General features: G+C 35.0%; 2 protein-coding genes across 2 annotated transcripts; one reads left to right on the forward strand and one right to left on the reverse strand.

Annotated features, from left to right (window-relative positions):
* Positions 1-12,407: 12,407 nt before the first annotated feature.
* On the forward strand, positions 12,408-13,160 carry LOC110706755. The gene has a single exon (XM_021884712.1). It carries the CDS (start codon positions 12,408-12,410, stop codon positions 13,158-13,160), a length of 753 nt encoding a protein of 250 aa, XP_021740404.1.
* Positions 13,161-16,227: 3,067 nt separating this feature from the next.
* On the reverse strand, positions 16,228-16,713 carry LOC110706765 (nucleolar transcription factor 1-B-like). Its single transcript, XM_021884720.1, has 2 exons — positions 16,660-16,713; positions 16,228-16,530 (listed from the first exon to the last, which is right to left on the reverse strand). The coding sequence occupies exons 1-2, from the start codon at positions 16,711-16,713 to the stop codon at positions 16,228-16,230; spliced, it is 357 nt and encodes a 118-aa protein (XP_021740412.1).
* Between the last annotated feature and the right edge of the window lie 453 nt (positions 16,714-17,166).

A 17,166-nucleotide genomic window follows, 5' to 3' on the forward strand; every position in this document is an offset into this window, starting at 1 on the left:
CTTTCTTGATCTAGCCATATTACAAACCTACCGGCCTATGTTCTACCGACCCTTGTAGTTAGTGAAGTGTTGGCTTGTGAGGTTCGAGTTTGAGAGTGTTGGTTTTGGGACAAGAAAGTTGTGAATGTTGGTTTAAGTGAGATTTTGGAAGTTGTTCATGATAGAAAACATTTGCAAAAAGTTTTGTGAGGAAGGATGCAACGTATGAGGACCAATAGAAAAAAAAAAAGAGAAAAGGAATTTGAAAAAAAAAAAAAAAAAAATTTGAATTGAAAAAAAGAGGTGAAAGAAATGAAAAAAAAAAAAGAGAAAATGATGGGAGAAATGATGTAATGTTGTGAAATTTGTATTGAAGGTTGCAATTTAAATTAAGGTTCAATTCTTAGGTTGTTCTTGATAGATGGCCATCTTTTGCTTCACTTAGGATTTGCCACCAAAATTTTCAAATTGATTCCCAACCTTAACCCCTAGCCATGACATTACAACCCGAGTTAAGACCCTTGGACTTGGAGGAGTGCGGTCAAAGAACGATGGAGGGAGATGGATTTCAACCCTATAGAGAGAGTATGCATAGTTGAGATGTCGGGATACCCTCATTGTTCCACACAGAAATATCTTTTCCGGTTCCCTCGAGGAATCATGAGGAGCTAACTAGGGGATGAATGGAAACTAGTGGAAAGAACGTGGACAGTCTTGGTTGGGGCTAGGGCGGAAGATGAAATCATTAGTTCTCTATGCTTAGCTTAGGTTTGTCTCCTTCAACCATGAGCATCTTAGAACGTGTTCCCCCTCTTTGAGTTGAGAAAAGTAAGCATTCTCTGATTCATGTCCCTATGTTGGAGTCCATTTGGAGCATTTTCTATCGTGAAGCTTGATTAATTTTCTTAACCCTTGTCATATTATGCTTGTTGTGTGTGTTGTCTTTTTGTTTTAGTATTCCTTGCTTGAGGACAAGCAAAAGGCAAGTGTGGGGAATTTTGATGAGTGGCATTTATGCCACTCTTTTATCGTTTTTCTCTAAGGATTCTCCCCTCATTTGCACTTGTTTGGCCGCATTTTTACTTAGTTTTGCTTCCTCTTTTCTTTCTCCTTTATCTTCTCTTTTCTTAGTCTTCTCGCTTTGTTTTTATTGTGATTTTCATGTTTATGCTTTGTAAGAACCATCGGGATTTTCAAGAGGAGGAAGCTAAGCTCAAGGGAAGCTAGAGAAAGTGTGATTCAGAAGAGGTTCGGCCGAACCTCTGGAAGGTGTGGCCGAACCAAAGTGTGGCCGAACCTGCTCAGTGGTTCGGCCGAACGTCGAGGCAGGGACAGGATGCAATTTGGCAATTTTGCAGGAGTGGCCGAACCACAGAAGTTCGACCACACAAGGATCAGGGAGGTTCGACCGAACCTACCCATGGTTCGGCCGAACCTACCCTGTAGTCCGGCCAAACCTTCCCATTGTTCGGTCGGACCTCTCCTTTTCTCAGCTGGCTCTGTACGGACTATATAAGTCCCATCTTAGAACGTTTTGATGTAATTAGATTAACTTAGTTTTAATTTTAGGAACTTTTAGCTTAATCTAGAGAGAGAAACACTATTACTCTTCATTGGTAGAGAGAGAAAGTGTGGTTTTCTTCATTGATGAACTTGGATTTTGAAGAAGGAGTTTGTTCAATCCTTTGTAGACCTTTATCTTCAATTAATTAGCAATCTCTTACACTTTTCTTTACCTTTGTTTTTTATTTTGCTTATTTGCTTTGATTTTTCTTCTTTGCTTATTAATCATGTTGATGCTTATTGATTTGGTGATTGATATTGTTTTCAATATGATTTGTGAGTAGTCACCTAGACAAGGGTATGGGGATGGTGTAGTTGCTAATTGTTCATGCTTACAATGTTGGGGTATTGTTAATGGTGATTAAAGTCTTTGCATGCTTGATATTCTTTGATCTTCTTGCAAGTGCACATTGTTAGTTGATTAAAGGTGAGTCTTTGCTAACAAGTAACGGAAGTTGACTTAGTTGATATTCATTACTATCAATAGTTCTTTGATTGCACCTTCTAATATAGTGTTCTAGTGCGGAAACATAGAGGCTGGGTTAGGAGAAACTAATTAACCCCGGAAGGCAGTTAGATTGGGCCTTACTTCGATATTCATGCATGTTTAGTTTACCATTAATTTGCTACTTTGTTATTGCATGATCAAGCGACATCTACATCTACCCATTTCCCTTGGGTGCTTAGTTATATTAATTTTAATCCATCTCGTTCTTAGTTTAATCTCTTAGTTATTCACACTTTTTGTTCCGAGATAGCTTCGACTCTAGGTAATGAATGCAGTGTTTATGCATTTCTCCCTGTGGTTCGATCCCTCTACTTGCCCTATATTTGTAATAGGTTGAGTCGAGTGTTATAAATTGTATTTGATTTAGGGGTAGTTGTTTGACGATGCAATTATTCCTTTGTAACTTATAAACTTATTCTTTCTCAAAACATCTAATAATTATATATTTATAAGTGATAGTGACTTGAAATTACATAAAATAAGCTAAGTTCTAAGTTTTTGGGTCCATTTCATTAAAATAAAGTCATTTTGAGCCGAAATGGCTTCTCTCTTGCCTATTTTCTTCAATTCTCAACTTATAAACTTATTATTTCTCAAACCATATCAAAATTACATATTTATAAGTGATTATGACTATAAATGACATAAAAGAAGCTAAGTTCTAAGTTTTTGGATCCATTTCATCAAAATAAAGCCATTTTGAGCCGAAATGGCTTCTCACTTGCCTATTTTATTCATTTATCAACTTATAAACTTATTCTTTCTCAAACCATCTCATAATTACTTATTTATAAGTGATTGTGACTTGAAATGACATAAAAGAAGCTAAATTCTAAGTTTTTGGGTCCATTTCATCAAAATAAAGCCATTTTGAGCCGAAATGGCTTCTCACTTGCCTATTTTCTTTATTTCTCAACTTATATACTTATTCTTTCTCACACCATCTCATAATTACATATTTATAAGTGATTGTGAGTTGAAATTACATAAAAGAAGCTAATTTTTAAGTTTACGAATCCATTTCATCAAAATAAAACATTTTAAGCCAAAATAACTTATAATATGTCAATTTTCTTCATTTCTCAACTTATAAACTTATTCTTTCTCAAACTATATCAGATTTCCCATGGAAGAAAAAATTCAAAGAGAAAGAGGGTGGAGAAGCCTAAAAGCATTGTTCAACCTAATAAGAAGCTAAGTGAACAACGACCCAAGAGTGAACAAGCGTCGAAGTTGCACTCTTCAAAAGGTTCACCCATGCAACCTACTCAACTTGTTGAAGACATTGTTCTTCAATCGCTCTCTCCTGACATGGCATTTCTTCACAACCGTGCTTGTCATTTGGTCGATCCCATGGAAGTTGCACTTCCTAAGGCAATGTTCCACTATGATTAGGATGCACTTGCATGAATCAGCAAAGAAGATGTGAAGGAATTTCTACGTGGTGCAAAGCTTAACACATTCAAATTTGTGGTGATTATCCTTCATTTGATTAAATATTCAATGTTCATGCACGCAGAGCACTACAGGAGCACTTAACTGAAACTGATTCTCCTTGTAAAGTTGGGTGGTTATGCTCCGAATAGTTATCCACTACTAGAATCATAGGCAACCCCCGTGACGTGTTGTACTATGTTGAATAGAGTATCAGAGAATCAGGGCGTGCGGAAGACAAGTTCATATTCGCCCCCTGTTATAGAGAGTAAGTCTAACCATGTATAATTCAATCGATTAGGCCTCATTATATGTTGAATCATAGATATTAATTTGCTTGTCTATTGTGAACTTATGTAGGGAGTATTAGAGACTCATGGTTATTTGTAATTCCAATAACACAATTTATCACCTTGATTCAGCTTGATCATCGGAGAAGTGGCTGGTGAAGTCTATATTGCAAAAGTAAATACATATAGCTACATAGTGATGATTATTGCTAATAATAACTAATTTAGTAGTCAAATGACTAATAAAATTTGAATGTACCTTATTTATTACAGTGTTATGAAGAAGCTACATTGTCGCGCTCCTCAGGGTCCAACATGGAAGTCACCGTTGGTAATTTACATGATATTGTGATTATATTCAAAATCTATGTTAGTAAATATTTTCTAATTTCCTTTGCATGTTTCACTGATGTGATTTGTTCGTCATATGCTAGTGCGCACAACAAGAAAATGGACTTGATTGTGCTTTGTATGTGATGAGATTCATGCTTTACATAGTGACTCATTATAAGGACACTAAACAGCTTGATGAGGTAAGTCCTAAAATTTATTGAAATGCTATTTTGATGTGATTTCTAGCCTTAGACACCTAATATTACCCAACATTGACATGTTATGAGAAATAAATAGGTCATTTGATAAGAAAGGTAGAAAATGGGCAGAATAGAAGTCATATGGGCCATTTTGTGTTAATATGCTCTTTTGATGTGATTTAATTCCTTATACACCTATAACTAGATTTTATTGACATGTTCTGAGATAAATAAAGTTCATTTGATAAGAATTGTAGGAAATGGGCAAAGTAAAGTCATATAGGCCATATTTGGGCCATTTTGAGTAAAAAGCGTCTTAAACCTTAATAAAATGCTCTTTTGATTAAATTTTAGGGCTTAGACACATAAAACTAGGTGACATTGACATGTTATGAATAAGAAATAGTACATTTGATATGAAATGTGGAAATGGGCTAAATAGAAGTCATATATGCCATATTTAGGCCATTTTGAGTAAAATGCATTGTAAAACTTAATGAAACGCTATTTTTTATGTGATTTCTTCACTTAGACACCTAATATTACCCAACATTGACATGTTATGAGAAATAAATAGGTCATTTGATAAGAAAGGTAGAAAATGGGCAGAATAGAAGTCTTATGGGCCATATTTGAGCCATTTTGTGTTAATATGCTCTTTTGATGTGATTTCATTCCATATACACCTATAACTAGATAATATTTACATGTTATGAGATAAATAAAGTTCATTTGATAGAATTGTAGGAAATGGGCAAAGTAAAGTCATATAGGCCATGTTTGGGCCATTTTGAGTATAAAGCGTCTTAAACCTTAACAAAATGCTCTTTTGATTAAATTTTATGGCTCAGACACATAAAACTAGGTGACATTGACATGTTACGAGAATTAAATAGTTCATTTGATATGAAATGTGGGAAATGGGCTAAATAGAAGTCATATAGCCATATTTGGGCCATTTTGAGTAAAAAAAATACGTTGTAAAACTTAATGAAATGCTATTTTTATGTGATTTCTTGCCTTAGACACCTAATACTACCCAACATTAACAATTTATGAGAAATAAATAGGTCATTTGATAAGAAAGGTTGAAAATGGGTGAAATAGAAGTCATATGGTCCATATTTGGGCCATTTTGTGTTAATATGCTCTTTTGATGTGATTTCATTCTTGATACACCTATAACTAGATAATATTGACATGTTATGAGATAAATAAAGTTCATTTGATAAGAATTGTAGGAAATGGGCAAAACATAATCATATAGGCCGTATTTGGGTCATTTTGAGTAAAAAGCGTCTTAAACCTTAATAAAATGCTCTTTTGATTTAGTTTTAGGGCTTAGACACATAAAAAAAGGTGACATTGACATGTTACGAGAAAGAAATAGTTCATTTGATAAGAAATGTGGGAAATGGGCTAAATAGAAGTCATATACGCCATATTTGGACCATTTTAAGTAAAATGTGTTGTAAAGCTTAATGAAATGCTATTTTGATGTGATTACTAGCCTTAGACACCTAATATTACCCAAAATTGACACTTTATGAGAAATAAATAGGTCATTTGATAAGAAAGGTAGAAAATGGGCGGAATAGAAGTCATATGGGCCATATTTGGGTCATTTTGTGTTAATATGCTCTTTTGATGTGATTTCATTCCTTATACACCTATAACTATATAATATCTACATGTTATGAGACAAATAAAATTAATTTTATAAGAATTGTAGGAAATGGGCAAAGTAAAGTCATATGGGCCATTTTGGTCGATTTTGAGTAAAAAACGTGTTAAACCTTAATAAAATGTTGTTTTGATAAAATATTAGGGCTTAGACACATAAAACTAGGATACATTGACATGTTACGAGAAAGAAATAGTTCATTTGATAAGAAATGTGGCAAATGGGCTAAATAGAAGTCATATACGTCATATTTGGGCCATTTTGAGTAAAATGCGTTGTAAAACTTAATGAAATGCTATTTTGATGTGATTTCTATCCTTATACACCTAATGTTACCCAACATTGAGAAGTTATGAGAAAAAAATAGGTCATTTGTTAAGAAAGGTAGAAAATTGGCGGAATATCAGTCATATGGGCTTTATTTGGGCCATTTTGTGTTAATATGCTCTTTTGATGTGATTTCATTCTTTATACACCTATAACTATATAATATTGACATTTTATGAAATAAATAAAGTTCATTTGATAAGAATTGTAGGAAATGGGCAAAGTAAAGTCATATGGGCCTTATTTGGGTCATTTTGAGTGAAAAGCGTCTTAAACCTTAATAAAATTCTCTTTTGATTCAATTTTTGGGTTTAGACACATAAAACTAGGTGACATTCATATGTTATAAGAAATAAATAGTTTATTTCCTTACCCTTTTAAGAAACAGAAGTTTGGTTATTATTCCAAATCTACAGTGCATTTACGGTTCTGCCCTTGCACACCTTTTTCCCCTTTTTTCCTTTCCTTTATTTGCCACGTGGTATTTGTTGTTTGCTTTGTGCTGGACTTTGACATTGCTGACTGATTCCTATCCTTATTTTACTCTGGGCCCAATTGGTTGGATTGTGATTTGCTCTATAATCTTTTTTTTGTTTTACCCTTTTTTCCTTTTGCCTTTTTGGAAAAGAAACGGTTTACGATTTTTACAAAGAGTGTTGTTAAGAAGGTTTTTTTCCCTTTTTTTATGTTTAGAAAAATATTTAAAGTTAGCTTTGTTGCTTTCTGTTTTTCCTTTTTTTTTACAAGGCAAGAGACTTATAATTCTTCATTAGCTTTGTCCTGTTAGATTATATGCTTATTAGTTGACTTAGTGTTGTTGGCTCTTTTTTTGTTTTTAAAAAAGGGAAAAAAAAGGATTATTGTGACTATTAATTAGCTTAGTGCTGTTATATTAGTGTCCTGATGATGGGTTTGTTAGAAGAGTGGTTAGACTAATGTAGTCAATGAGGTCCTTTCAAAAAAAAATAAAAAAAAAAATAAATGTAGTCAATGAGGTTGTGTGTTTGTGTGGGTGTGGTCCTCCATATTTTAAGGCTTGTTAGAGTTTTCCCTTCTTTGACTTGCTATAGGTCTTGACTTTGTGTCTCCTTTTGCTTACTAGCAAAGTATTTATTTATTATTACCATATTATTGTGTGCTTGCGTTAGATGTTTATATAAAGAATCCACATTCTTTACAGTCTGTCTATCATTTGCATTCTTGCATCTAAATTTATTTTTCTTTTTTGTGCTCTGAAAGCCTACGACAGACTGATAAATTTTAGACAAAGGAAACTCAGGTAACTTGGCTTTCATTAGCTCAACATTGTTACATAGCTATCTTTCTAAATAATTGCATTGTTTGGTTGATGCAAAAACTGCCAGAAATTAAACGGACTCGGACTGTGATTAGCCATGACAAATGACAATTCCATACATTACTGGACTGTGACAAGGACAAAGCAACAATCTGATTATAATTTCCGTGTTGATGGTGTTTTTCCTGTGCTATGTGTTCTGTATATGGAGTGCGATTTATGTGCTAAATCATTTTTTGCTTTCGAATCAACAATCTGATTATAATTTGTAGATTGATTGGTGTTTTTTCTATGTTGTGTGTTCTGTGTATGGAGTGTAATTCATGTGCTGAATCATTCTTTGCTTTTTTTTTATTTAGTTACAGGTTAAATAATTTTTGTTTTCCCTTTAATTAGTGGATTGATTGTTATAGCTTGTTTTTTTATTCAGTGAGTTGTTCATTAGATTTAGCTTGTAGTTGTCATTGAATATGGTTGTTGCTTTTGAATTTTAGGATGCTGCTTTCATGTCATATGTTGTTAGCAGAAGGATGTATTTTATTAGATTGTGTTTTTTTAGGGGGGAGGGGAAGGGAGGCTATTCTGTTTGGAGTGCAGGGTAGTAATGAATTGTTATTTACAGGCATTTTAGTCTCTTTTGTGGAGTTATAGGTGTTGAGTTTTTAAAGTGAGCTGATGAATGATCTTGGTTTTTAAGCAGTCATGGTTGTGTGGAGGAAATATGAGTGTGGTTGTTAGTTTTTTTTTTTTTTGCTTTAGAGCCATTGGTTTGTAGGAGAAGCATGTGTTCATTTATGTAGTTCCATAGCTAACTCTGATCATAAAAGGTGTTCCTTGTGTTTGTTTGTTGTTATTATTTTATGCTTATTTTTTCCTAGTTGTTTATAAGGACCTACTATGTTGTTAGGGATTGGTTTGATGCAATGGACTTTTTAAGAAAATATAGATTTTGTGGTTCCAGCATGAGGGTTATAGTGTAGGTCTAAGACTGCCTGCACCATAGTAGTCTTTAATAAGAATCGCGCCTTTATCAATGGACTGATTGAATTATAATTGTTTACAGGTCATGGACTTACCACCCACGCAAGTGATAATGCCTTTCCGACCTCTCCTGAAGCAGATTACCAGTTACTTGAACTTCCCTGATCCAGATTACCAATTTGTAGATGAACCAGGTAGCATTGCTTGTGTGGTGATAAAGATAGACTGTGGTCCCATTGCTTCTGTTTATATAGGTGGCTATACTGAGAGTGTAGAAGAGCCCTATGAGGTGGCTGCTAGAAACGTTGTATATGATTTTATGAAGAAATATGAAATAGTCATCGAGGATGTTACCTATTTAAGGAAACAGATGTATGACCGTTGCGGTCAGCTGTTTTGGTTTAAAAAGGAAGAGTTGGAGCGCATTGAAAGGGAGGAACCTAAGATTTGTATTCATGAGGAAGTTAGTTATGAGCTTGAAAGCAACCATAAGAAGATTGTAGTGGACTTTATTGTTATTCTAAGGGCTATCTTTAGAACTGTCGATATAAGATGCACTCCAATTGAAACCATTGAACATTCTCCTGATCAGCTCACTTCATGGTTTACTATCATGCCTCACAAAGAAGGAGTAGGTTTCCGCTGTATGTTTAGTGCTTATTGTCCAACTACAGCTGCAGCAAAGCAGAGCTGAGCTAGGAAGGCTGTGGACTATCTTTCTAATGTCTTTAACCTTGTAATAGTTGATGCTAATTACAAGGTGACAACAACTAGATTTGATGCCATTTTATGTACCTTAGAGAGGGAGAGCTATGTAGGTGTTAAGGAACGTGTTTTAGGCATTAAAGAGCAGCTAGAGCTTTCCACAGCTCTCATTGAACAAGACTGCCTTACTCCTCTTGGAAAAAAAATTCAGGTTACCGTGTCTATTCCACCTCTCTTGCCTCATAAAAAGCGCCTGCTGCGACACATCTATGCAGAGATAGCTCCTGTTCTTGGTTCTGATTGTGAGATGGTCTCGATGTTTCCACTACCAGATGATTTTGATTGTTGTCTTAAGCGTGGAAAGTTTGTTAGAGGTTAGGACCTTTAAGTGTCTGTGTTGAAACTAGCACTTTTGCGGATGTATTGCTTGGTTCTTTTTGCTTATTTATTAAGCTGGGTTGTTGGTGTACTATGTTAGGACTATTTCATATGCTTTTGTATGGTGTTAGGGCTATGTTAGATGTCGTTATGTAAAGCTTCTTTTGTTAGGAACTTTGTTGAAGCTATGTAAGGTTTCTTTTGTTAAGGGCTTTCCTGAAGCTAAACTTATGTATGATCTTTGCTGGAGCAATGTGATGGATTTTCCAAAATCCTTTATTATATCTATATATAAATCTTGTTGTAGTGCATTTTTTGCTGTATGAAATACACAGTTCTTCTATATTGCCATTCTTTTATTATTTAGTCATTGAACTTTTTATATGATGTCAGTTAACTATTCGCTCAGTGCATGATGTATTGGAGAGTCTGAACTGGTGTATTGCAGTTGATCAGCTGTTGGAATCACAATTAAGTGCCTGTGCAAACACAACATTAGTTGTGGCTTGGTGCTTGGTACAAAGCTATTCAGATATGAGTATGTTCTAGACTATGTTGTGTATGCTTCATAGCTGATTAAAATTGTTAGGCTAATTCTCCCAAACATTTTATTTTTTATTGAGCATGTTATAGATCGTCTATTACAAGAACCATCATCTTCAAATGGATATCGCACTAAGCGCCTTAAGAGTTTAGAGTCTGGATCTCAGGATGAACTACAGAGGTATGATACAGAAAAGTGATTGCTGATAAAAGTATGTGTACATGGAGATACTTCATTTAAATTGCAGAATAGTTAGGATTAGTAGCAGTTGCTTTTCATCCTTGTAGGAAAAAATATACCCAGTGATAGTGAAACGTTGTATTCCTTTTCCTTTTTTAGGGCACAGGCTGAACCTTCCATAAAACGTGCAAAGATACCGAAGACTAGGCATCCAGTTACAAGTAATTGAATTTATGTTTTCTTATAGCATTTTATTCCGGTTTTACATGTTGATTGTTGTATACATACATGAGTGTTTTATTAATCTTTTATCTTGATCAGAGGTCCCTCATGCATCAATATGTAAGAGATTACCTACAGAACAATATAAGCTTCCTTGTCCTACTGAGTGTTCTAACTGTAGGGCACGCAAATTTGCTTTTGAAACACCTCATTTCTGCTGTTCGGGGGGTGAGGTTAAGATCGCTACAAATGATTACCCTGCGGAGAATGTGAGGCTTCTCACTTCTATTGATGAGGACGCAGAGCATTTTAGGCAGTACATACGATTGTATAACAATTTGTTTGCATTTACATCGTTAGGTGGAAAATATGATGCTAAGACTAAAAAATGGATCTATGTTTTTAAGCTGCATGGTCAGATATACCATTACATTCCTTACTTACTTCCAGGAAAGGAAGGACCAAAGTATATGCAGCTCTATTTCTATGATGGATAGCTTGAGGCTCTGAAACGACTAGGCTGTTTTCCAGAACAAAGGGAAGATATGTTGGCTATACTTATGAAAGTTACTGAAGTAAATCCTTATGCCAGGTTCTTTCATTCACTGAGAGAGATCCAAATTAATGATTCTACGCAGATTTTGATCAACAAAACAACTGTGCCAGATCAGTGTGTTTACAATGCCCCTTCCGCCGATGAAGTTGTTGTCATATGGCCAGAAAATACATCTTCCAGCGAGGCAGAAAGCCCTCATATTTTGGTTACAGCAAGAAGGGATGGATTACAGGAGAATTCGGCTGAAAATGATTCAGCTGAAGATCATTCATCTTACAGTGAGTCATCTAAAGGTGATTTATCTGAAATAAAGTCATGTCATAGGATAATGCACTTTTATGGTTGTTACGATCCTCTGCAGTACCCGCTTCTTATTCCATTCGGTGACTGTGGATGGACTTAGGGGTTAAAAAAGATGTCATATGGTGGAATTCAACAGCTGCAATCACAACCAGATCCTGTTTCTTCATGCAGTGTTCATACAACAGAAGACTTGCTGGAGGACGAAGCAAGACGTATGTATATCCTATTACCTCCATCATTCAAGCAAGTCAAGAGGATAAAAAATCCTTAACAAAAAGAAAAAAATAACATGGATACAAAACACTTTTAAAAAAATGTGTCTCAATCCCGTTATAGTCATTGTTTTCCATTGCAGCTATGCTTTTTAACAGGGAAAAATAATGTTGATTTGTATGTGCAAATGGAGGTTCTTCAAAGACAGACAGGAACATTTCAGCAAGGGAATACTATACATACAAGCTTCAATGAAGGCCCAATAATATTTTGCTAAGAGTAGGTAGATGCTTTCAGCAGTATATAGTGGATATTTATGTCAAAGTGGAGAATACACGATTGGATTTCTTTCGTAAAAATCAGCAAGCTATAAGAGCAGATCTATGTCAAGGAATCCTAGATACTATTGACTGTGGAGAGAACTATGCAGCAAATTTTGGTTGTAGAGTGATCTTACCTCCAACATTTATTGGTGGTCCTCGAGATCTTAAAAAGATATACCTTAATGAAATGGCATTAGTTCAGCGGTTTGGTAAGCCGGATCTATTTATTACAATGACTTGTAATGCTAATTGGTCTGAAATTAAAAAGGAGCTTGCTGTTGGAGAAAAGGCACAGGACAGACCAGATATAGTTGCAAGGATCTTTAGAGCAAAAGTTTAATCTTTAAAGCATCTGATAAAAAAAAGGTGTTTGGGGAGGTTGCAGCAATGATCTATGTGATTGAGTTCCAGAAGAGAGGTTTACCTCATGCTCACTTTTTGGTCATTTTAAAGCAAGAGTACAAAATCAAATGCCCATCTGATTTTGATAAATTTGTATGTGCTGAGATACCATCAGTTGACAATAGATATCTTAGAAAAGTGATACTCAAACATATGATGCATGGTCCCTGCGGTCACTTGAATCCAGAGTGTCCTTGTATGAAGCAAAAAGAAAGTCCTGGTCGTTGTAAATATGGTTATCCAAAGCAGTTCTGTGATGAAACTAAAAATGGTAGTGATGGATATCCATTGTACCGAAGAAGAGAAACAGGAGAAACTGTTACAGTTCGAAAGACAATTATGGATAATAAATGGGTTATCCCATATAGTCCATATCTTTCTTCATACTTTGACTATCATTTAAATGTTGAGGTTTGCTCTACTATAGAGGCGGTCAAGTATTTGTATAAGTATGTTTATAAGGGTCATGACAGAGTGTCTTTTAATATTGGTCAGTCTGAAGATGATGTTCCTGTCCAAGATGAAATACAGCAGTATCAGTCAGGTCGATGGGTTTCACCCTGTGAAGCTGCTTGGCGCCTTTTTAGCTTTGATATGTATGAAATGCATCCACCAGTTTTGCCTCTTCCTGTGCATTTGCCTAATTCACAGTTGGTCCAGCTTAGGCCCCATGAACGACTTACATCAGTGGTTTCAGATGATAAACGTTCTAGAACTTGTCTTACAGAGTTCTTTTGAATGAATGTCAAGCTGTCTCCTGGAACAGGACTGAAGTACAATAAATTTTCAGAACACTATCGTTGGGATTCATCTGACAAGCGTTGGTATAAAAGACAGAATAAGAAGATAGTTATTGTTAGATTGGATTTTGTTGGACCTTCAGAAGGAGAAAGATATTATCTCAGATTATTGTTGCATAATGTTAAAAGTCCTAAGTCATTTGAAGATCTTTGTACAGTTGATGGTCATGTATGTGCCACCTTTCAACAGGTTGCACTTAAGCTTAACTTGTTAGAAGAAGATGATTCAGTTGATCTATGTCTTAGAGAAGGTTGTGTTGTTCAGATGCCACTTGCAATTCGCAAGCTATTTGATACTGTGCTTATATTTTGTAATCCTAGCGATCCCCTGACTCTCTGGATGAAATATTATAATTCCCTGTTATAGGATTTTAGACATAGGTATGCTTCTAATCCATATAAAGTGAGGCGTCTTACTGTTAAATCAGTTGAGTGGTTTTTAGAATCGATAGGTAGTTCTCTTGCTATTTATGGATTAGACCATTTAGGAAAGCGAACACAACTTCCTCTCTGAACCATCTATAATTGCGCAGCCTGTAACAGAGATGAAATAACTGCAACTCACCGGTAAATAGCACTACTTTTTCACATTAGCTGATAAAAATAACGAGGTATAGTAACCATTAAAAGAAAACACTAATCCTTAAAATTATACAGAGCAATTATTACATTGACTTTCTCTAATGGAACTGGAGCACTTCAGCTCACTACATTCACTAAAAACTGCTTCCCACTTTTTAAGCTATCAGCTGAAGAAATGTATCACATGAAGGCTACAGTAAATGATTAAGTATAGTGCATGTCGTATGTTAACAATTCTTAGTGCTCCTTGATTTGTATTTGTACTTTCTTTTATATTAACTCACCATCTATCTTATTTCAGGATGATACCACTAGATTCCGTAGGATAGCTTATAGGCTATCAACTACATACTTCTTGATAAAGGTTGGTCCTACGACTGCCTTAGAACATAATCAAGTTTTACAAGGGGGTTTAAAGGGTGTGGAGATGGAAGATACAGCCACACCTAATGTTGTGGGAAGCAGCTCCACAGCTGTTGTTGCAGAATATGTAATTAAGAATGCAGAACCAATAGTTGATGCCAAAGATGCTGCTTCTGACCAACACAATGAGTGTGCACTTCAAAACAAAGATCCTCTCAGCAAGACCATCAAGAAAGAAACAGTTGCTGCATATGATCTATTAGTCTTCAGCCAGGAAGAGGAAGATGCTTGCTTAGCATCAAAAGCAATGGCTGCAGCAGAAAAAGCAGCACAGTCTGATGCAGAGGATGTAGGACAAAAAAGAAAGAGGGTTGATGCTGATAGTCAGCTTGATGCTACCACACCAGCAAAAGATGTTATTGACCATGAAATAGCTTCAGCTATCAGGAATGGACATCTCATCAAGGAAAAGGAGAAGGATCAGGCTATGCAAGCAGCACTGAAAGGAAAGGGAATTGACTATGACACACCAATTGCCCTCTGCGGAAACAGTCAAAGTTGTTAAGCAAGAAAAAGACAGCAAGCGTCGAGCACTTGTATTTCATGATTATGACTCAGATGACTCTTAGATGCAGGACCAGAAGTAAGACTCGTGACAGATCAGTTGGGTAAGAGCTTCACTACTAAATCTTTTGCTATGTATATATTATGCTATTAGAAATGTGGCTTTTAGAAGGAACAAGTACTCTTAAATTACATGTTCCTAAATAAAGCCATATAGACTAGGTAAAAAATCGGTTATGGTTAAGACCTTTGAGGACTATGGGCTTAGTAAGAAACTAGACTATCTATCTTTTGCTACTTGATTGCTTCTCTGTGGTTATAAGAGACAATCAAGCATTATGGTTTTATATAGGAACAAGCATTTCATAAGTGTTTGTTCCTGTGTAACACTACTTCGAAATGTGTCTATCTTGACACAGGCTGTGATTAGTTCATCTAGCTTTTGTTTTCTGGTTACTTAGTCATGCTTTGTAACACAATAAGACATTAGTTATTTAAAGTTTAGGGAAGATGTAGCAATGTAGCTATCAATCATGTACCTATTATGGAACTCTTATGTGATACTCCCTCCATTTTTTTTATATGCATCACTTTGGTTTGCAAAAAGTTTTAGGAGAGTAATATTATAATGTGATGTGGTGAATAAATTATTATAGTAAAAATAAGATGGGGACCATGAAAGAGAAAATATGTGAGAGAGAATAGATTTTGTTTTATTATTTTAGTGGGGACCATGGAAGAGAGAGAAATGATAAAATAAGTTGAGTGGAGTTTAAGTAAGAGAGAGAAATGATAAAATATAGTAAAAATTTACCAAATGTAGAAGTGATGCATTTAAAAAAAACACCTCAAAAAGGAAAGTGATGCATATAAAAAAACGGAGGGAGTATATATATATATATATATATATATATATATATATATATATATATATATATATATATTATTATTATTATTATTATTATTATTATGGCTTAATACTGTAAATTTTACTTTTTGCATTTGCTTGCCATATATTTCTCAGGCTTCTTTGTTCTATATTGACAGAGAAGTTTTAAACTCAAACAGTCTCTACATTGTCATTATGTTATTCCATTAGTTTGTACATATGAACTCATAAGCTTTGGATTTATATAGAAAATGGCTAATAACAATATAATACAACATATAGACAAACATGAAAAACACAGAGTATATAATCAAGTTCGATCATTCATTTATATCAAGAGCAAAATCTTATTTTGCAATAATTACAACCTACTATCCTTTATTACTAATTACACTGCTTATAGGCCTTTCATCAACTAATTAGGTACCTACATCTGATACTCCAAAAAGACATCAGGACAGTTAAGATCACCAAGAGACACCAACAACCCTTAGAACACCAATCATAGCCTAGCACACACAAAAAAAACCCCTTACAATCCCTTTCTTCATCCTACCACTACTACATCTTAGCCCCAAAAAAACACTCAAGAACAGACAGAACACAATTAGTCAGAAATTTTCATACGGAACATGGATGAATCTTCACTTGCTTCTTGACTTCCTTCTTGTTGGTTCCCAAAATCAGAATCCGGACCAGAATCATCATCATCATTATAGCTATCGCTTTTTGATTCGGAAGATTCATCGGAATTGACAACAACTTTTTTTTCACTCTCACTTTCTAAATCAGAATTTACATTGCTTTGTGGATTCTCATCAGTTTCGTCGTCTTCCTTGGTCTCTTCATCTTCATCAGTCTCATCATCATCGTCTCTTTCCTCCCCATCCTCTTCTACACCAACTCCTTCCTTAGGATTAATTTCAGCATCAACATTGTCTAATTCAATCACGATAACAGGCCATTCTCCACAGTCATTCCTTACTACTTCCCGTTTCCTTTTTTTACTTGATTCACCTTTTTCTTTTTTGCTTTAAACCTTTGAAAGCCCTTGTTGCAAAAATTCCAAATGCCTCTTCATCTTCATCTCCATTTCCAAAGAGTACAAACGAAAATTTGCAACGTTTTCTTCTCTTTATTTCGCTTCATTAGGTCTCCAAATTGGTGGCGAAAATACTCTGCCAAAGGTGGCAGTGCTATCGGTGCTTGCCATTGTTATGGCTTAGAAATTAAAAATCAAGCAAAGAACAAGATAAACTTTTAAGACTCAACAAAAAAGGGAAAAAAATCAACAGAAAATGAAAGACAGAAATGCAGCTGACTATACTTTATACACCACGCAATAGAAGTACACACATTGACCAATCAAAAGCAAGTGAAGCAATAATGACTAAAATCTTGAAAGACGGAAAAATTTCCGACTTCCTAAATTCTAGAATATACATGTACATTAAAAAATGCAAGAATAGAAAGTCCCTTTTCATAGATTTCCTTATTTCCACAATATCTATACACACGTGTGTTAGTCGTTTTTCTATTTTTAGAA

This window comes from Chenopodium quinoa, unplaced genomic scaffold (genome assembly GCF_001683475.1).
Source record: "Chenopodium quinoa cultivar QQ74 unplaced genomic scaffold, ASM168347v1, whole genome shotgun sequence".
Taxonomy (NCBI): Eukaryota; Viridiplantae; Streptophyta; class Magnoliopsida; order Caryophyllales; family Amaranthaceae; genus Chenopodium; species Chenopodium quinoa.